Source organism: Emys orbicularis, chromosome 10 (assembly GCF_028017835.1).
Source record: "Emys orbicularis isolate rEmyOrb1 chromosome 10, rEmyOrb1.hap1, whole genome shotgun sequence".
In the NCBI taxonomy this organism is placed as follows: domain Eukaryota; kingdom Metazoa; phylum Chordata; order Testudines; family Emydidae; genus Emys; species Emys orbicularis.
In genome coordinates, this window is record NC_088692.1 from 230,902 (window position 1) to 253,564 (window position 22,663).

The window sequence follows — 22,663 nt, forward strand, 5'->3', positions numbered from 1 at the left end:
TGATAGAGGTTTATAAATCATGACTGATGTGGAGAAAGTAAATAAGGAAGTGTTATTTACTCCTCATAACACAAGAACTAGGGGTCACCAAATGAAATTAATAGGCAGCAGGTTTAAAACAAACAAAAGGAAGTATTTCTTCACACAATGCACAGTCAACCTGTGGAACTCCTTGCCAGAGGATGTTGAGAAGGCCAAGACTATAACAAGGTTCAAAAAAGAACTAGATAAATTAATGGAGGATAGGTCCACCAATGGCTATTAGCCAGGATGAGCAGGGATGGTGCCCCTAGCCTCTGTTTACCAGAAGCTGGGAATGGGCGACAGTAGATGGATCACTTGATGATTACCTGTTCTGTTCATTCCCTATGGGGCACCTGGCATTGGCCACTGTCGGAAGACAGGATACCGGGTTAGATGGACCTTTGGTCTGACCCAGTATAGCCGTTCTTACGTTGATCTATTTGCCACACTCGGGTTTATCTGCATTAATTACATTGCCCTCCTTTAGTTCTTTATTGAACGAGTTCCTGTATCAGCTGCTCCATCATCTTGCCCAGGATTGATGTCAGCCTGACAGCTCTATAGTTTCCCAAGTCAGCCCATTTACCCTTTTTAAAAATAGGCACATTAATTTTCTTCAATTTTTCTTGAACTTCCCCAAGACTTATTGAAAATGAAGATTAACAGTCCAGCAAACACCTCAGCCTTTTAAAACTATCTGATGCATGTTATCTGAACCTGCTGATTTAAAAATATCAAACTTTCTTCTGCTTATAACATCCCACAGAGATATTAGTGGAAAGGAAAGAGTTATCACCTTATGATGAGACTGCATCATGTTTTCCCACACCCCAAATACAGAACAGAAATATTTACTGAAAACTTTTATCTTTTCTGCATTATTGTGGTTAATTCTTCCATTTCCATCTAGTAATGGACCAATACCAAAACACACAAAAACAAACAAAAACAAAAAACCCACTTATTGTCCCTAACACTGCTGGCCAAAGATTTCTCCTTGTGTCTATTGACTTTCCCTATAAATGTTCTGCAATTCCCACTTCTGATTTACAGTCACTATTATCAACTTCCCCTTTATTCCATTGTTATATATTATTTTTTTCAGTTGCCTTCAATTCCCCTCTAAACCAGGTTGGTTTTTTTAAGCAGCACAGTCTTCTTCCTCAATTGTGGCTTTTTGGGCATCTAGGAAGGGGTTCTTAAACGATAACCAATTATCATTCACTTTTTTTGATTAAATTCTTCCTCGCAGCTGCTTCGGTTCATAATTGCTTTCAGCTTTGTAAAATTGGCCCTATTAAATCTCTAAGTAGATATATTACTGGTCTGGACTTTATTCTGCTTGCACATTATAAATGTGATCAAGCCACGAGCACTTGTACCAAACCTACCATTAACTTTTAATTCTGTGATCAGTTCTTTATCTGTTAGGACAAGGTTTAACATACAGCTCCTCTACATTGGCTGCAACACTTTTTGAGTTAGGAAACTCAACTATAATGTTTAGAAATTCCAAGGTTGTTTTTGTACTGGCAGCATGAGACCTCCAGCATGTCTCTCTCAAACTAAAGTCCTCCACGATCTCTCAGTTTTCCCCCCTACACATTAGATAGATAGATACATAAGGAGGCAGTTATTCTGTTCCCTAGTGTGATTTAGTGGTCTGTAGCAGGCATCAACTGGTACCCCATGTTGTGCTTTCTGTTAGAACATTGATCCATAAGCATTCAAGATAACTTTTTTTTGAGAGTCAGTGACTAACAGATTATGCCAATTTTTGGCATAGAGTGCACTCCCCTTCCCCTTTTGCCTATTTGATCCTTCCTAAATAGGTTATACCATTGATTTTAACAATTATGTGAATCGTCCCACCAGATTTCTGTAATACCACTCGTCAAATTTACGTTAATAAATGAGCAATTCCAATTCCTCTTGTTTGTTACCCAGGCTCTTAGCATTAGTGTATAGGCAACTAAAGAATTTCTTCCCCTCATGTCCTTTGGTTCCTTGATTCATTTTGTTCTCAACATCTCAATTTTCTGCCACTTAAGTGCTCGTGTCTTCCCTCTTTCCACCAAAAATAACAGGAGTACTTGTGGCACCTTAGAGACTAACAAATTTATTAGAGCATAAGCTTTCGTGGGCTACAACCCACTTCTTCGGATGCGTCTCCTTTTGCTATTAGTTTAACCCCCTCCTGACTATTCTTGCTAGCCTTTCCCCAAGGAGACTGGTCCCTCTTCTACTGAGGTGGAAGCCATCCAAGCTATACAGCCTCCTCTTCCCATAGAAGGTGGAACAATGTTCTGCAAAGACAGCCCTCCATCCTGCACCACTTACCTAGCCAGCAATTCACTTTCAGAATCTTCTGCCCTCTGTCTTTCTTTGCTTATGGGACAGGAAGGATCTCAGAGAAGATTGCTTGGACAATCAGAGATGTTCTTTCTTACCTTTAAGATTTCACAGCTTAGCCCTACACTACTTATCAGACTGATAATCTCATTGCATCCAATGCCATTTCATTCTGCCAAAGTTCCCAGCCTTCACCACCCATAAACCCACTTCTCACTAAGATCTCCATACTCTTTCCTATGCTGCCCCATATACACTGCACAAACTCCCCCAAAATAGCTGTAAACCCACTACTTTAAGACCAAAATGGCTACAGAACCTCCCAGTTCATTACAGTTAGGAATGTAATGAGGAATGATTGTGCATGTAGCTACTGTACAGGACTTGTTAACTCATCCTTCCTCTCCCTTGCTTCTACACATTAATTTCACCCAACTGTTAAGTCTTGTTAACCTAGGATTGTAAACTCTTTAGGGGCAAAGACTCTCTTTACATATCCGTACAGCACAATGGGACTTTGATTCCTCATTAGAGCCTCTATATGCTACTGTATTAAATTGCCTTATCACTGGACCTTCAGCCTTAACTTTAAAGTTAGTTGGTTGTTTTATTGAGGTTACAGCATAAAACTAAACATCTCTACATAAAGCAGACCCAGAAATTATTTTCTAGAAGCTAGTTTACCTGTCTTACCGTCAATCACTCAAATGGAGACCCAGAGTTTACAAACAGCTATAAGCCGGTCAATGTGTTTAAAAAACCCCAGAAAAACCCAACAACTAACCAGTAAATTGTGTAAGCCTCTGCTTGAGCTGGGTCTTGAATATTTGGTTCATTTAGAAGTTCTTGTATTCCTAACAAGATCTGTATAAGAAAACATGGAAAAAATAATTTATGTAAATATTACTATGAAACATATACAATTCAGAACTTCTATAAATAAAATGTAGAATTGTGCACAAGACATTCCAGAATCACACAAAAGATAGCTGACAAAGCAAGCAAAGGTGTACAGTTTTAACAGAAGAATGTTATGACCTGTTTAATTGTGATTGCTGGCCTCCAATCCTTATCCTCCTCTAAGATGGAGAGGCACACTGTGCCTGAAGGATACACATTTGGGTGGAATAACGGTGGTTCAAATTTACCTAAGGAAGAAAAGATTTCTTTATGTGCAAATCTAAGATTTTGGACCAAGTTTCATTAAATCAGAACATTTAAAAAGTCGACTTCTAGTAAAGCTGGCCATCTCCCATTGTCACAATCCCATTCAGAAAATCCATTAAGTTTTTCTGCAGTGCAGTTACCTTTAGTTCTCCCTCCTTTGTTGGGTCTACTTGTATCTCCACGTCAGATCTCAGTCACATTACTGATTAACCTGATCAATCCAGGCCAAAATATGTTCTGAATGAACAATATTACCTATTATCCATTCTAAGATAGGAGGATTTCATTAATGCTAAATGGCACTAAGTGCAGTGAAAATGTACAGGGGATCATTTATTACTTAAAAGAACTCTGTACAGAGCAGCTCACCCAAACCTTTACTGCTTCCTCCCAGAGCTCAGATCCCACCACTATGAAATACGATGGACTGAAAGTGTATCCTGGATAATATTTAACACACAACGCTCTTTATATGTTTAAACTGCTGTATGAACAGTCAGTGGATATTAGTATTAATGGGCACTGAAATTATGAGGAGCACAACAAACATCCTGCTTTGAAATACAGTTCCCAAAACAAGCACTGCCACAAGCAACAGCTCTTAAACCAGAGGACAGTTTCTCTTGCTATTTCACCAAGCTCTATTTAGAGTAGTTTTGTGATGGCCTGGGCCCAAAATGCAATACTACTTATATCAATACTCCACACTCCTTCATAAAATAATGAAGCAGATCAACTCAGATGACCACATCTATACATTTTTCACCACCTATTCCCCCCCCTTCATTGCAAGTGTTACATTAAAGAGACATTTATAATACCTTTAAAAAGTCTCCTTACCAAGAGTTTGTCTATTTTAAGTTTCCATCATTTTTTTCCCCGTGTTTCACTTTATCTTTATGTACAAGACCAATAACTGCATTCAGAACACAACAGTGAATTTTAAATTAAGCTTAAATTGCATTTAAATCAGGACATTTCTATTCCATTTAGGTTGTACAATCAATTTTGTCCCTAAAATTAAACTGTGTTTCTTTAATACCTCTGTTTCCTTTTTAAGGACTTAAATGCAAAGTGACAGATGACTGATTCTGTAGCAAGACAGTTTCAGAGATATTCCCTATCTTTAAAATGAGGAATTCCATTAATACTGGCAGAATCTTTCAAGCCAGCTGATATTTCTCCAAATGCCTGCTGTATGTTTTTACAAGTGAAAAGGTAGGCTCTCTGTTATGTCACCAGCATTAAATTGGAGATCAACTGAAGAAAGAGCCTAAACACATCAGGTAAATTTCCAAGGTCTTGAAGAAACAGGACAGAAACCTTTAGGTGGCATACTGTACTCTCTCAGGGAGCATCCCATTCAATTCATTATCCCAACTATACATATAAAATGATGGGGTCCAAATTAGCTGTTACCAGTCACAAAGGAGATCTTGGAGTCATCATGAATATTTCTCTGAAAACATCTGTTCACTGTGCAGCAGCAATCAAAAAAGCTAACAGAATGTAGGTAACCATTAGGAAAGGGATAGATAATAAGACAGAAAATATCATAATGCCTCTATACAAGTCCATAGTATGCCTAAACTTGGAATACTGCATACACTTCTGATCACCCATCTCAAAAAAAGATATTAGAATTGCAAAGAACAGAGAATGTCAACAAAAAACAATTAGGGGTATGGAACAACTTCCATATGAGGAGAGATTAAAAAGACTAGGACTGTTCATCTTAGGAAAGAGACGATTAAGGGGGGACAGGATAGAGGTTTATAAAAATCACGAATGGTATGGAAGAAGTGAATATGGACGTGTTATTTACCCTTTCACATAACACAAAAACCAGGGGTCACCCAATGAAATTAATAGGCACCAGGTTTAAAATAAACATAAGGATGTACTTCTTCATGCAACACCCAGTCAACCTGTGGAACTCATTGCCAGGGGACGTTGTGAAGGCCAAACGCATAACTGGATTCCACAAAGAATTGGACAAGTTCATGGAGGATAGGCCCATCAATGGCTATTAGTCAAGAGGGTCAGGATGCAATCTCAGGCTCTGGATGTCCCTACACCTCTGACTGCTAGAAGCTGGGATTGGGCCACTTGATAATTGCCCTGTTCTGTTAATTCCTCCTGAAGTACCTGGTACCAGCCACTATCGGAAGACAGGCTGTTGGGCTAGATGGACCACTGGTCTGACCCAGTATAGCCATTCTTATGTTCTAATTGGAAAAACTTAAATCTTGACATCAATGTGCGATGAGCATCATCTGAAGCAGGAATGTGTTAAGACATCAAAAAGCAGCAGCCTTGTTTTTAAAAAGCCCTATGTGGTAATTTAAATAATAGATTTGAAAAATAATTTGTTCAAGAAATCCAGTGGTTAGCTAGGGCAACAGAACTCCATAGATTAAAATTCATGGATTTTCTAAGACAGTTTTCCTACAAATTTCCCTAATAGATACTGGAACATTAAAATCAGTAGTAGCTATATAGCTATCATAAAGCAGAATGTATTGACTCAGCAGCCAAATACCACTATTACGAACACCAAAGATAATTATAAATACAAATGGTTTCTACAGCTTGCAGTAGGATAAAAAATTGCAAAGCAAGAATTGTTATTTATGTAATACTATGTGTCCTGTATGCATATCACATGCAAAAAAGCCAAATTTATGTTAATGTAATGTTATGATTATGTTAAAGTGAAAGCACTCCAAAAATTACTACTACAACAACGCTGCACCTCCTGTGTATCTTATAGTACATTGGAACATTTAAGGAAAAGGAACAGAAAAATACGAGGTGGACACAACTTAGCTAAGTTAAAAATTGATAGAACAATCCTAACTTTTGAAAATTTGATTTCCCATCTTTAATATTTAATTAAAAACTATATTTTTAAAAAACAGAATGAAGAAAAATCTGGAGCTAGGTAGCCTGAGAGCTCTTGCTGTTTGTCTATGCAGCTTATGGAGGTCTTTCGAAACAAGTACACCTCTACCCCGATACAACGCTGTCCTCGGGAGCCAAAAAATCTTACCGCATTATAGGTGAAAACGCGTTATATCGAACTTGCTTTGATCCGCCGGAGTGCGCAGCCTCGCCCCCCTGGAGCACTGCTTTACCGCGTTATATCCGAATTCGTGTTTTATCGGGTCGCGTTATATCGGGGTAGAGGTGTATGCACTTCACTCACTGCACACACATTCACACTGCTTCCACTTAGGTGCTATCCTCTTAACTTAAGGTACTTGTCTATCAAGAATGCACAATACACAATTTTCAATATAAAACTAAGCAGATGCAACAGTTGTCAGTGACGACTATGCCAAGTTTCAAAATTAAGCCATTTTTACTGGAACCATATTAGAAAAAAAGTGATCATTAATTAAAAAACCCAATCCCTTTCCCCCTAAAAAAAACCTCAAACCAAAAAAAACCCCCAAACAAAACAAAAAAAAACCCACAGATTTTTCTAATCTCCCTGAATTTCAGTAGCTGAACAGCTTTCTTAAACTTTCTAAAGAGGCAAGCCAGGGAAAATTTTATTTTAAAGATGTATATGTAAATGCACATGAAAATAAGGATTATAACCATTTTAGTTTTAATTATAATAGGCATTAAGCATCCAGGATAATTAATGAAGTGTTATAAGAGCTCCACCCTATCAGGTAGTTTTTCATATGGCGATACGCACTCAGATTCAACACCATTCTACTAGAAACTGGTATTCTGTCACTTTACTTACATTTTGGGGGTGAGGAGGGATAGTCATCCTTGAAAAGCATCCGTAGTTTAAATAAGCCTCCTTCCCATGGTGTCTGTCAGGAAATTTCAGCAAAGTTAGTTAGATTATGGTAACACCCAAAGTATGCCAAGCACTTTCACAATAGATGGGGAGTTTATAGTCTAAAGAGAACAGAGAGAGAAATTAAAGGTGCATGCCGGGGGGGGGAAAAACATTCAAGCACAAGTAGGGCTGTTACATGACTATCCGCTATATTATATATATTTATTTTAATATTTTGTATAGGATACTTGCCCCTCTGCCTACCTATTAGGTTTTTTAAAAAACTTTTTAATTTCCTTCTTTAAAATGTATTTTGTAGTTTTAAGACACTAAGTTAATTTCAATTAAATGTTTCCCGGATTTTGTTTAAGCTACTCTTCTTTAGAAGTCTCCCATTTCTCCCTCAGTGTTGTTACTGTACTATTATTAACATCCCAATCCTATTATCTTGACCTAGGTACTGCCTAACACTATTATTGATCACTGATAATTCTTCAGTTTCTAACTAAGAATACCCCACCCACCCATGATTTTAACGACGGTAGGAATATTGCAATCCAATCTTCACTGCATGCCCTTCCCTGAGGAAAAACAACAAAAGATGAAGCTGCTCTCGTGCTCAAGACCAGCATAGGCACACATCTGAGCAAACAGGTCTCTAAATACAGACAAGGAAAGTTCCATGAAGGTTGGTGCCGATTATATCAGTCACTGATGGAACAGTGAAGGTATCTTTACAGGCTGTCTCCTCATGGAGTCTCTCTCTAGGGTGTTGGAGTCTTTACAGGCAATCCCCCTATGAAGAAGTTGGTTGAGCTAACCGAGTCACATTGCAGTCGTAATAGGGTACTGGGCCACCGGTTTTCTATCTGCTGCCACTGCACCTGGGTCAGTGTGGCCTCTTGTCATTTAGGTAGGAAGTTACTTAGGTATATCCCTTAAGGATGATGAATTAGATACAGACTACAGTCATACCACTTCTCACTAAATTTCACAATGGGGGGATTACTAAAGGAGTACTCAGCTGCTGCAAAAAGTGGTGTCACTGCTTCAGTAGGGGTTGTCTCCCCACCATGCCAGTACTGTACCAATACCACTGTGTTGCATTAGGGAGCACCATGTAAGATTCAAGACAGTGGCCCTAAATACTTGGGTCACTTACGATCCCCCAGTAGCTTTGGCACCAATAAGGGAACTGCATCATCCTGGGTGAGTTGTAGTTTGGGTACATGTACTTTCAGGTAAGGTCAGAAACTGAAGAATACCCATCTCATTGTGCAGAGTTCTACCATTTGCTGAACAGCTGCACTATTCAATCATTATCTAGGTTTTTATAAAGATCACCCACCATGATATCTGAGCTTTGAAGTGAGAGATTTCTGTATCTATTTTATAAGAAATCCTAAAGTTTGTTTGTAGTTGGCTACTATGTACGTTACCATAAAGAAATGTAGCCAATACAGACCTCTAATCATTTGTCAGAAAGACATCTTTGTTACTCACAGTAATTTATTTAATTAATGAGTTCATATGGTGAGCTAAGATTGGGAATTTGTATTTTAAGAGTCAGCGAATTATATGAGATGTTTAAGAGTACAAGTCAGTTTTTAGCATTGCAGTAATATCTCACAGCTGCACCTGTGTACCTACTGGGTTCATGTGTATGAACAAGGCAAGTAGTGGTATACAGACACTGTCAAGAAGTTGAGAAGGCATTGACTGAAAAAGCCTAAAACTTGCTCTGCCACATAAGCATGATTTATGAACACTTCAGTTTGCCAATAAGTAAATTAAGGCATCTAGTATGAGCACATCTGAACTTCACAGGGGACATACTTTATTATTTAAATGAGGACATGCCTCTGACCACCAATAAGGTTCAAAACCTCATGATGCTATATGTCATACAAACACATAAGGCAATCCAATCCCTGTGCTCAAGAGCTTGCACTCAAATGACAAATATCTGACAGAGGGTGGAAGGAAACGGTACAAGAGCCACTACTTTGTTTCCATTGTGAAATCTGATCTAAAAAGAAGGAAAGAATATCAAGAAAGGAATTCTAGAACAAACAGTAAAAGCTAGGACAGCATTCTGATATTACTCAATCTAGTGAGGGCATAACTACGCTTGAAAAGGTGCCTTGGGCTTGTCCACACTTGAAATGCTACAGCAGCACAAGCCACTGTAGTGCTTCAGCGTAGACGTCCACTACGGCAACGGGAGGGGTTCTCCTTCTCAGCAGTTAATTCACCTCTCCGAGAGACAGTACCTAGGTCAAGAGAAAAATTCCTCCATAAACCTAGCACTGTCTACACTGAGGGTTAGGTCACCTTAACTACGTCGCTCAGGAGGTGTAGATTCTTCCCACACACTTGAGCCGCATAGCTGGGTCAACTTAACTTTTGAGTATAGACCAGACCGTTATCTATTGTTATAGGTGATTCTCTTATTTTGGATAACTGATTTATGTATTAAGTTGGCAAATCTCATTCACAGAGATTTTCCTTCTAGTTTGTATATTTTTATACAAGCACCAAGAACTAATTTGAGGTTTGCAAGTTTGGAAACCAGATGTTAATGTGATTGCAAAGTGATGTTGAGCAAGTTGTCCAAATACTCAGGTTACTCAGAGATATTTGTCATTAACTGCAGGGTGCTTCACGATTCCATACTAGATCTAAAGTTTAAATATATTTATTAATTACACCTCTACCCTGATATAACACGACCCGATATAAAACACGAATTCGGATATAACATGGTAAAGCAGTGCTCGCGGGGGGAGGGGGGGACGGCTGCACACTCCGGTGGATCAAAGCAAGTTTGATATAACGCGGTTTCACCTATGACGCAGTAAGATATTTTGGCTCCTGAGGACAGCATTATATCGGGGTAGAGGTGTACCTGAAAGAGGACAAGTAATGAGGTAGCAAAATTTGCAGGTGACAAATTTATTTTGGTTAGTTAGGATCAGAGAACTATGAAGAACTTCAGAGATACCTAAACAAGTAGGTGAATGGGCAACATAATGGCAAATGAAGTTCCATGTCAATAAATATGAAGTAATACACATTGGAGAGGAGAGACTAAATTACTCATACACCTTACAGGATTCTAAACTAATTATTAACTCAGGAAAGAGTCCTGTGCATCATTATAGATAATGAAGACCTCTGCACAATGTGCACCTATAGTCAAAAAAAGCAAAAAAGTGATACTAGGATGTGTAAGGAATGGGATGGAGAATAGTACACACAGATATTATAATGCCTTTATTATGGTGGCATGTCAGCACTATAGTTAAGGTTGTTTCCCAGCTTCTGTTTAAAGTTCAACCTAAATCCCTTAACAACAACATGCTAAGTCGCATTCCTCTGAAGTTTGGTGTGCTTCCCTGGGGGGGGGGGGGGGGGGGGGGGGGGGAAGTGACCCAAATTCGTGGTCATTTGAGGTAGGTGCTGCAGTGATATAAGACCTGGAAAAAAAACAGCCACTTTTTAAAAAGTTTCTATGTGCTTTTGTTTCGTCCAGAGCTACAGATCAAACTATTGATATACTGTAGGTCAAAATGGTCTCAACCAGTGAAGTTTTACCCAAAGTTGTGCATGGCACTCAGTGAACCTTTAGGGGACTCAAACCAGGAAAAGTAGTTAAGCAAACTAAGGGCTTGTCTACACTGGCACTTTACAGCGCTGCAACTTTCTCACTTAGGGGTGTGAAAAAACATCCCTTTGAGCGCTGCAAGTTTCAGCACTATAACATAGCAGTGTAGACAGTGCTAGAGCGCTGGGAGCTACTCCCCTCATGGAGGTGGGTTTTTTTGTTTTTTGTTTTTGTTTGTTTGTTTAACAGCGCTGGGAGAGCTCTTTCCCAGCACTGGTGCCGTGACTACACAGTCACATTAAAGTGCTGCTGTGGCAGCACTTTAACGTTGCTAGTGAAGACGTGCGCATTTTTATGTTGTGCATGCAGATACGGGGGGGGGGGGGGGGGAAGCTTGAAAGGTTTCCATTCCTACCATTTTATATGCTTTAAGTTTGACTCTTCTAGGTGCACTAAAATAGGAACAGTTACTCAGATTGCTTTGAAATTTGGTGTGCCTTATGGAGGTACAAGATAGTGATCCAAGTTTGGGGTCATTTGACCAAGGGGTTTCTTAGTTAACCCTCCAAAAAAGTTTCCTTCTGTTGCTTTGTACTGTTAAACTGACAGCTACTAATCACTAGATGAATTACAGACCTTACTGACATTGATGGCTATGGATTCACCCTTTAATTAATATAATTAAGGGTAAAATAAGCATAAGCCCCCATCTGAGAAAAACAAAAGTTTTGGACTGAGTAGCTGGAGGTTGCTACAATTTGAGTCTTGAGTGGCAATTTTGTTTTGGAGGGAATGTAATCAAAGAATTTTGTGAAGAAAAATTAAACATGTGAATGCTTCCTAGGAAGGATGAGTTATTAGGGAGCAGACAGTTGAGGTTTGGGCCTGCAGCAAGTGGAGAAGGGTGATGCGGAAGGGGATAAATGGGGATCGGTGGCAGGAAAGGGGAGAGGTGTTAGGGGCTCAGGAGAGTGGAAGTGTGGGGCACTGGGAAGTCTGCATGGGGGTGAGTGGCAAGGAAACTGGGGGGCAAACAAGGACAGGCAGCATCTGTCAGTTCCACATTCTCCCCTCTCATGTGTGCGCCCAGATCCAGGGAACTCTTGCAGCTCTAGTGAGGTCTGAGACCTCCTCCCGCCCCCCCACCACATGAGCTGGATTGTGGTGGGCCTTGTCCCTGCCCCCTCTCCCCCCACAGGGTGAGAGTCCCTTACTACCTGTCTCCTTGTGTGTGCCAGGATTTGGGGGGCCTGTGCCCATCTACAGGTGCTTCAACCCTACCCCATGTAAACTGGATTCTGGGGTGTCTGCCCTTTTGAGAGGGGCTCAGGCCCCCTCCCTGTTCCCTATGTGAGCCAGAATCTGGGGAAGTCCTGCTCCTTTGGATGAGGTGCGGAGAACAGGAATCCTTCATGCATTTCACAAGCTCTAAAGCACTCAGGAGGGGAATAGGAAGACCCACGGAGATGAATGGAACAGTTTGCAGGACTACACTTAAAATGCTGCACCAGTGCAGCTGCACCGCTTCAGTGAAGACACTACTACATGAGAGAGCTTCTCCCAACAGCACAGTTAATCCACCTCTGCAAGAGGTGGTAGCTATGCCAACGGGAGAAGTCCTCCCATTGACACAGTGCTGGCTACTCAGTATAGTGGATTTCACACCCCTGAGCAATATAGTTATACCAATGTACATTTGTAGAGTACAGCTGGCCTCAGCTATTATTTCAGGTTGTATTCATCTATATGGGGTGTTCCCATTCAGCTGGCAACATCACACTGAAATGAATGTTTCACACCTTTCAGAGCCTCCTGCACTGGAGACGATGTGTAGAGGAACCCTTTCTGTCCATCATCCCTGTATCCTTCTTGTTTAGAGGATCATGCTTTTAAATGCTCTAAAATGCACATGCTTTAATGGATTTTTCTGAAATGTTTTGTGCCTCGTGGGAGTGCTGTGCAGGGTGAATGACCCAAATTTGGGGTCATTTAAACCAGGGGTTCCAGAGACACAAGCCCTAAAAAGAAAAGAAAAAGCCAGCTGTTTTTTCTAAATGTTTCTAGATTTTTTTTTTTTGGCACAGATCTAGAGATCAGACTATTGCTGTGATGTGGATCAAAATAGTCTCAGTCAATTTTTACCCAAGGTACTGCATGGCACCCACTAAGTCTTTGGGGGACCCAAACTGTGAATAGTATTTAAGAAAAAAACATTCATTGCTTGCGTAGATATGCATTCTGGAAGGATTATGTTATGCGTGCGCTAATAAAGAAAAAAAAAAATGAGGATTTCCATGCATCCACCTTATGCTTGCCTGGGTTGTTCGAGGGACTGTGCTAACACCGTTGCCCATGGTCAATACCCTACCACTGAGGTTTCTAGTCCCACCTTTGTACATCTGTGCAATGAGTTATTAAATCTTTGTTGCTTGCTACAAGCTGTGTTACAATATAACACATTTTTATTTTATTGGGAGGTTTACAATGAACACAGCAGAATAGTGAGCAGCCAGTCAAACAGTTATATCAAGTGGGGAGGAGCCAGAGACAAAGGACTTTGGGGGGGGGAGGGAGAGGCAAGCCTTGGATTGGTTGTTTGAGAAAAAAAGTCTATTTTACTAGCCACTGGGGGGGACAGATGGCGGGGAGGTAGGGGGTGGAAGTGGCAGAAGAGCAAAGAGTGCACCATGACATGGGGATTGCTGACTATAGGTTGATTTGGGGGGAGGGATAGCTCAGTGGTTTGAGCATTGGCCTGCTAAACCCAGGGTTGTGAGTTCAATCCTTGAGGGGGCCATTTAGGGATCTGGGACAAAAATCTGTCTGGGGATTGGTCCTGCTTTGAGCAGGAGGTTGGACTAGATGACCTCCTGAGGTCCCTTCCAACCCTGGTATTCTTTAAAAAAAAAAAAAAAAAAAAATTATAAACAAATTTGCGTGGAGAGAGGTGGCCTACGATGGCATCATGTTTTGCCCACTCTGCAGCCTCTAACCATTGATTTTAGAGGTTGTGCTCTACCCAACATTGTTGTGATTCACTGGGGCCTTATTCCTGTCATACATCTCATAGAATGTACCAGAGCAGATTTAGACAACATCCGAGATTTGTGTCCAGGAGCTGTGATAGTTTACTCGGATTTGGCTGAGCATCTGAATAATTGTTACAGTGACAATATAAAAGCTACTGATAAGCATTGGAAAAAACATTAAATCAGGAAATTTGAGAGTTCATGGCTGATCAGAAAACGTATGCTGTCTGGCATAGAAACACTGCAAACTCTGACACCTCACTGTTTCTCAAGATGGGACATATCGATTGGACAGGGATCAGAGGATCTCTCTCTCAGACATAAGATTGTCAGCAGTTCGGAACAGCCACCCTATCTGTGGTTTCTCTCGCTGGCCCTGCCACAAACTCCACCCTCCAACCATTCTGAAACACTCCACTGTAACATAGTTGTCCTTCACGCCACAAACTACACAGGAATCAAGTTATAGGTGGGGAGGAAATAATAGCAACAGAAACATCTGTTTATCAGGTAACAAGGACTCCAGGGAGATGCATTCCCTGCTTATGGGCTGGGGGACCACAGTGAATGGGTCAGGGGTATGGATAGGGAGGTGTGTGTGTGTTGCAGTGGGAGGGAGAGGGCAGCTGGCTGGCTCAGTGTTATGTAAACTGCAGGACATGATATGTACAACTACTTAAATGACTTAACTCCTACCAACATATCTTTTCCTGTTAAAAAAACTAGGAAAGTCAATGGCAAAAAATGATATTATCGCAGAGTAACAGTAGTTTAGTGGTAAGTCATTCCCTTGCAGAAAGCGGAGTTGAGCAAAGGTTGCCCATGCAACCTTAACTCTGCTCTCTTTCAGCACTGGCTCGTTAGACCCTCGTTAACATACATACCTATATTCTGCCAAGCCCACAGTTGCTGAAATATACAAGCTCGTCACCTCTTTTCACAAACCAGTCACTTTCATCCACAGGGTTATCTTTTAACTATGTTAGATGAAAACGGGAGGGGAAGGGGAAGGTTGCCCATGCCACCTTTCTTTTACCCTCTTTGAACAATGCCTTAATGTGTGCATACTCAACACTGGCCATTGACACTAAGATTCCAGATCTGGTTATGTACACACACACACACACACACACACACACACCTGGGCAACTCCCTAGAAAGAATACCACTCAGGTACAATTTAAGAACCATTTCACAGCCTTTTACAACTTACTCTCAGGAAACCATCTCAACCTACACTTTCGTTTAACCATCACTAAAGCATTATAATCCTCTCATATTCCACCTCCATACTGACAATATCCTTTGTAATAAAGGCTTTATGCCCTGCTCCTGAGATACGTGACAATTCCACATAGAAATGATGCATGTTGCATCCTGAAGGTACCTATGCACTCTTCCCTTTCCTCGCACACAAGAGGGTGGAAAACAGATCGCAACTATGTCACAAACCTCAAAGTAATCCACAGTTCTCACAACCATACCTCTACCAAGCAGAGCCAATTACTGCCTCCATCTTTCAGTACAACTACACCTGACACTGACCACAGGGTATGCAAGCAGATAATAAATGCTTAACTACTCTCATATGCCGCTTGCTACTGACAATACCCTTGTAATAAACCCCATGCCTTGCTAATTATATAATGTATACAATTTTCACTAAAATTATGCAAACTGGATCCTAAAAGGTACACATGCAGCTCTTCCCTTTGCTCACACACATCTGAGGGTGCAAAACATCGATCTCACACACCTGAAAGTAACCCACACAAGTCCTCAGAACACAAACACACCTTTATCAAGTGGCCCTACTAGTGTTAGCATACATACCACCTAATACCCTGGCTACACCTGAAGCCTATCCAATGTCCTATAGGCTACCAGCCCCAAAGGAATAGAGGCAAGCTGGGGTGGGCAAGCGCTCCCCCTCCTTTTTTGTCCTTTAACAGTGTTAGATGGAATCCTGTGGGTGAGAGTGAATGGGTTGTAAACGGATGCAAAGAATTGTAAAAGGAGATGAAGCAACTGTAGGGTTGGCAGAGTAAACTATTTTTGTTAACGGGCATAATGGGACATTGCTAAAGGGAACAGAGTTAAGGTTCCATAGGCTACCTTAACAGTGCATTTCCTGGTTTTCACAAGTTTTGAATTTGCTCAACTCAGTGTTCTGCAAGGGGGTAGCATACCACCAAGCAAACTTAACTCTATATTAGCATAGTTTTTGGCCATTGAATATAAATCAATGGTGCAGTCTCACCTGGAATACTTTGTAAAGTACTAATCACTCCATTTCAAAAACGATACTGTAGAATTAAAGAAGGTTCAGAGAAGAGTGATGAGAATAATCAAGGACAAGAAAAAACTATGAAGAGAGACTGAAAAGATTGAGATTATTTACCTTAAAAAGGAGATGAATAAGAGGGATATAATAAAAACATCAAATTAAAAAACAAAAACAAAAAAAGAGAAGGCAAATAGCAAGCTTCTGCTCTCCCTCTCTCATTACACAAGTACATGGGGACACAATGAAATTAAAAAGGTGAAAAATTCAGAACTGTTAAAGGGAAACACTTTTTCATACAACATGTAAAACTGGAAGTCATGCTAGAGGATGTCACTGAGGCCAAGATTTTAGCAAGATTCAAAAAGGGTTTGGACATTTATATAGGTAAGAGGTTATAATTAATTATATAGGTCAGGGGTAGGCAACCTTTCAGAAGTGGTGTGCCGCGTCTTCACTTATTCACTTTAATTTAAGGTTTCGCGTGCCGGTAATACATTTTAACGTTTAGAAGGTCTCTCTCTATAAGTCTATATATAATATAACTAAACTACTGTTGTATGTAAAGTAAACAAGGTTTTCAAAATGTTTAAAAAGCTTCATTTAAAATTAAATTAAAATGCTGATCTTAAGCCGCCGACCTGCTCAGCCCACTGCCAGCCTGGGGTTCTGTTCACCTAGGCCGGCAGCGGGCTGAGCGGGGCCGGCGGCCGGCACCCCAGACCGGCGGCGGGCCGGGCCGGCGGCCGGCACCCCAGACCGGCGGCGGGCCGGGCCGGCCGCCGGCACCCCAGACCGGCGGCGGGCCGGGCCGGCCGCCGGCACCCCAGACCGGCGGCGGGCCGGGCCGGCCGCCGGCACCCCAGACCGGCGGCGGGCCGGGCCGGCCGCCGGCACCCCAGACCGGCGGCGGGCCGGGCGGCTCAGCCCACTGCCAGTCTGGGGTTCCGTCCGCTGGCTCCTGCCAGCCAGGGTCCCGGCTGCCGGCCCCGCTCAGCCCGCTGCCCGTCTGGGGTTCTGGCTGCCGGCCCCTTGCCAGCTGGGGTTCCAGCTGCCGGCCCCGCTCAGCCCGCTGCCAACCTGGTGCTCAGGGTGGGGATGTGGGGGGTGCAGGAGTCAGGGCAGAGGGCTGGGGGCATGTGAGGGGTGCAGGAGTCAGGGCATGGGGTGTGGAGGGGCTGGGTATGTGTGGAGGGTGCAGGAATCAGGGATGGGGTTGTGGGGGGATGCAGGGGGCTGGGGTGCAAGGGTCAGGGCAGAGGGCTGGGGGGGTAGGCTGGGATCAGGGGGGTGTTCCCAGCCCCCTGCCCAGCTCACGGCAGGGGGCTGGAGGGATACGCCCCACTCCTACCCCCCCTTCCCCCTGCCTCTTCTCCGCCTCCTTACCGGTCTGAGCAGCAAGGGCACTGGGGCTACTCTTCTCCCCTCCCTCACAAGGGCCATCGGCGGCAGGGAGGGAGAGGAGGCGGGGCTCCACGCAGCACACTGGGTGATGAGGCAGGGGGAGGGGGAAGCTTGGCTGCGGCGGAGCCTGCTGTACAGCAGCAGCCGGCAGGAGCAAGCTTGCTTCTGCCCCCTGCCCCCGCCAGAGAGAGCGGTAGGTGGGGGGGTGGAGAAGAGCGGGCTGGGTCAGGCAGGATTTTTAATGGCAGGCAGCAGTGTGCCATTAAAAATTGGCTCACATGCCATCTTTGGCACGCATGCAATAGGTTGCCGACCCCTGATATAGGTTATACTTAATGACAATATTTTGAAAGGGGTGTTAATCCTCATGCTTCAGGTCTTAAGGCAATCTAAGGCTACGTCTTCACTACAGGGGGGGGTCGATTTAAGATACGCAAATTCAGCTACGCGAATAGCGTAGCTGAATTCGACGTATCGCAGCCGACTTACCCCGCTGTAAGGACGGTGGCAAAATCGACCTCCGCAGCTTCCCGTCGACGGCGCTTACTCCCACCTCCGCTGGTGGAGTAAGAGCGTCGATTCGGGGATCGATTGTCGCGTCCCGACGAGACGCGATAATTCGATCCCCGAGAGGTCGATTTCTACCCGCGGATTCAGGCGGGTAGTGTAGACCTAGCCTAAGTATTAAAGGCTATGTTGAGACAATGCGGGAGGAAGAGGGGAAGATTATCCCATATATGATTACTGTAGAGTATTTACACCTTCCTCTGAAGCATCCGGTACTGGCCACTGTCACAGACAGGACACTGAACTAGATGGATGTTGGGTCTGATCCAATACGGCAGTTCCTATGTTCCTATTCCACGTGGCTTCCAAAGTAGCTCTGGAATTTGATTAAAACTGGACACTTATGTTAAAGTGTATTTCATAAATTACACTAAAAGTTGTTCATGGTTTATATCTGTTAAAAGTTTATGTTAACATCTATCTCCCATGCTGAAAATTGAATTGACAGTAAGTCTTACCCCTTTCTTTCCTGGAATAGCACATTCCCAATTCATGAGATTCATCGTGCCATCTGGATTTTTTGTAGGTACTGCTACAAATCCCTGAATTAAAACAGAAACCCAAAGTAAGACTTCTGAAAGTACATTTAACGCTGATGTAGCATCAAAACATATATTTGTACAATGCAGTCGCTCTCTACCTACACCAACTTGCTTGACATTCCTTTATCCATCAGAGGATGAGTTTTCAGCAGCTTGTTTATAGTTCCATTTCACATTAAAAAAGGTCACCAGAACACCACAAGTTCAGTGTGAAGTTGCAGAAGTTAACCACTTGAGAGTATTGCTGTACTTACAAATGGATGGTCTTTTCTCCAAGCTTTCCTCTCCTGTGCAAGTCTGCTGAGGGCTATCCCAGACATGTTCAAAATCCCTCTAAAACATAAACAGTTGCCAGTTAGAGCAAATTGAACCCCTCAAGTTAGTCATGCAGTGATGAATACACTTCAACCTCCTCACATTTGCTTTTTTAACATTTATTAGATTGACTGGCAAACTATCCCTTTTTAAGGCTCTACACAGCATGTAAGTTCTGTTAGAAATAGCAGAGCATCTAAGACAGGGGTTCTCAGGACAAATTTTTTGGTGGCTGCTCTCACACTTTTTCCCTAAAATGCTTAATTAGCTTTAGGAAAAACAAATAAATATGCACATATATATGTCCAAATCATTGTAATTTTTTTATTGCTAGCTAGTAAGTCTGTTGTGAAAAGTGATATTAACAAACATACAAGTATTTCTTTTCACAGCAGACTTACTCAGCCCTCTCAAGTCTCAGGACAAATTAAGCCCTGGATGGGGGGTGGCAGGGGCGAGGAGCAATGGGGGTGAGTGGAGGGGAGGCAGTAGGGAGCTGGAGCCTGAAGTCCTGTGGCCAGAGCTACCCCGCCACTCCAGGGCTGAAGCCCAACCACCCCAGGGAATGTGGGGAACTCACCGGTTGCCTGGTTCGCCAGCATTGTGCCCCAGGTGTCTCCAAGGGTGGGGGCAGGGCCAACCCCTGCTGGCGCCCCAGCAATCAACACCAAAACGGTGCATCCAGGAGCAAGGGGGAGGGGAGGCACTTGCTACTTTGCCCCACCCCCACAATAACAGCCCAGGAGGCTTGTGGCTGCAAGAAAAGCCCACGGTGGCCACATTTGAGAAATGCTGATCTAAGATCAGCTTCTCTACACAGGGATGTTTACTGGCATTACAGGCATAATCTCTACCAGTATAGGTTATGCCACTAAATTTCCCCATATCAACAAGCCTTAAGGTCCTAGACTTGGACTAAGTTCTTGAATACTAGCTCCATCTTGTGTTTCACAGTTGCATTACATTGGCAAAGGGAATTCAGTAGTAGTTTAACAACAGATATACCACACTGCCAGTAGTAAGATAAAGGTTCAGGAACAATAGGGGTTTAAATTTTGAGAGCGTGCAAATATTCTGTCTCCCTAATGAGACCAATGTGGCATTCACCTGCAGAGGAGAACATCTATGCTGCTGATCGTGCATACCAAGCTTCCCTACCAGCAATCCAGAAAGCAGCAGCAGTAGAAAGTAGCCTAGTTAGTCTGTAAGCCGCTGTCTGGCTGGGACACAAACTATTCTGCGCAGGAGCAACTAAGATGTTAATCCTATCAAGATCATATCAGTTTCACTCTGATACTGCAATAGTAATCACCAAGTAATAGTGGGCAGAAACAGGAGTACAGGTGTGAGCCTGTAGAGAAAGAGGCTGGCAGATACACAAGATAGTTGGCCCATGGTGTCATGTCAATCCACTGGACTTGAGGACCACACTTAATCCTGTCTTTCTGGAAGCAGCACAGGCTACTAGAAGCAGGGCAATGCTGTGAAATCAGGGTCACAAATGTAAAGTGTACCCAAAAAATTCAGATCTCAAGCCCAGAGAAAAGGAAAGAAAAGCAGAAATCTATTATTGCATGAGGGAGGAGTGACACACATTAAGAGAATGGAGAGAGAAGAAAGCTTCACACAAAATCCAAGAAGGGAAATATTAAATAATACTTAGTCCTGCCATGAGTGCAGGGGACTGAAGTAGATGACCTCTTGAGGTCCCTTCCAGTCCTACAATTCTATGAAACTAAAGCAGTGATAAGCACGAGGAGAGGGTGGTTTACACAATTAAATTGGTATCCAAAAGCCCAGGAGTTTATTAAATGGGCAGTAAGAAGCAGCTCATAGAGTCTCCTCACAAAAAGTTTTAATTCCCCCAGCTTCATGAACAGTTGTGGGTACTCAGCAGCTCAGAAAGTCAAGCCAACATGTTTATGTATTTACACAAATGAAATTAAACCTGCATGACAGCCAGAGGGCTCCCAACAGTTCCTCTTTCAGTGCACAGTAATAGAAGACTAATGAGATGGTAATTGCCATCTATCTAAATACATGAAGTAATCTATAAAGGGTTTATAACTACTTTCCTCCTGTTACATTAACAGTCTGGGTATTAATTTAATCAATGTGAACAATTCAAATTCTAGAGTCTAAGTTTATTATTGCAAAGCATTTTAATTCCAGTTTATAGAAATCCTCCTTTTAAACTTCACACTGGTTCATACTACTTTGCCATACCATCTGTAAATTCTAAATTTGTCACCATCAAAATTTTAATATTTTCCCTTTGAGCAACACAAAGAAGGTCCAAAGAGATCTGACACCTACTTCATACAAGTCATGGATAACAGCATCAAATTAGATTTTGAGGAAGCGCACACTCACACATTAACGCATTCAATGATATTTCACAACATACTTTCCATCCAGTCCTACTTCTGGGTTTCAGAATTAGTTTTGCTTGAATGGATATAGTCTAGAAATGCCATAAATACAACCTGAAAGCTAACAATTAAATTCATGTTTAAACAAAGCTTAATTTCATTAGAGAAGGTTAGATCTGGATAGGGTGAATACATAAAGTAATAATACTGCTTCCAGAATTCTGCAGTTGGTCTAATATTCCCTAAAATTAGAAACTAATCACTCATACACAGATTGAGTTAAATGAATATAGTAGAGATATGTATTTGGATCTTTGCTATGCCAGAACGTTTGTGGGGCTAGTTAAATAGTGTGCCCAAAAAATACTGTATGTGCCTCTAATCATTTGTTCTGCTGATGGAGGCAAAAGCAGAATTCATGGAAAGGATGCTGTCAGAATAGGATACAAGTCACTTTATGAGACCAATACTTTGTTTCAAAACATTCTCTATCATGTTACAAAAGGAATAATTTATTCAGTGTCATTAATAGATGAGCACTGATCAGCCCCAGAGCAAGAATCAGGAAATATGTGCAGTAGAAACCTGCCATCATAATATATTCAGTAGTTCATTAAAGAGAATGATGGTGAAAGTTTTGTATCAGCTGCAGAGTTTGCAGAGGACACAAAATCACTCAAGATAGTTAAGTCCTAGGTAGACTGGGAAGAATTACAAAGGGATCTCACAAAACTGGGTGACTGGGCAACAAAATGGCAGAAGAAATTCAATGCTGACAAGTGCAAAGCAATGCACATTGGAAAACGTAATCCCAACATTACATAAAAAATGAGGGGGGTCTAAATTAGCTGTTACCACTCAAGAAAGACATTGTAATCATCATGGATAGTTTTCTGAAAACACCTGGTCACTGTCCAGCAGCAGTCAAAAAAGCTAACAGAATATTAGGAACCATTACGAAAGAGAGAGATAAGACGACAGAATATATAATGCCACTACATAAATCCATGATACGGCCACACCTCGAGTATTGCATGCAATTCTGCTTGCCCCGTCTGAAAAAAAATAATATTAGAATTGGAAAAAGTACAGAGAAGGGCAACAAAAATTATTAGAAGTATGGAACAACTTCCATATGAGGACAGATTAAAAAGACTGGGACTGTTCATTTTAGAAAAGAGATGACTGAGGGGGGATA

The 22,663-nt window shown here is 42.1% G+C and overlaps 1 protein-coding gene across 1 annotated transcript in view; it reads right to left on the reverse strand.

The window, feature by feature from the left end:
- Window positions 1-22,663, reverse strand: part of UBE2I (ubiquitin conjugating enzyme E2 I) — a 32,942-nt gene that overhangs the window by 4,328 nt on the left and 5,951 nt on the right. The window contains exons 2-6 of the mRNA XM_065411728.1: window positions 19,033-19,111; window positions 18,695-18,778; window positions 7,304-7,376; window positions 3,415-3,524; window positions 3,161-3,240 (exon numbers count right to left, since the gene is read on the reverse strand). Of these exons, the coding sequence (XP_065267800.1) occupies window positions 3,161-3,240; window positions 3,415-3,524; window positions 7,304-7,376; window positions 18,695-18,778; window positions 19,033-19,098 (413 nt within the window). The 5' untranslated portion in view covers window positions 19,099-19,111. The remainder of the gene's footprint in view (window positions 1-3,160; window positions 3,241-3,414; window positions 3,525-7,303; window positions 7,377-18,694; window positions 18,779-19,032; window positions 19,112-22,663) is intronic.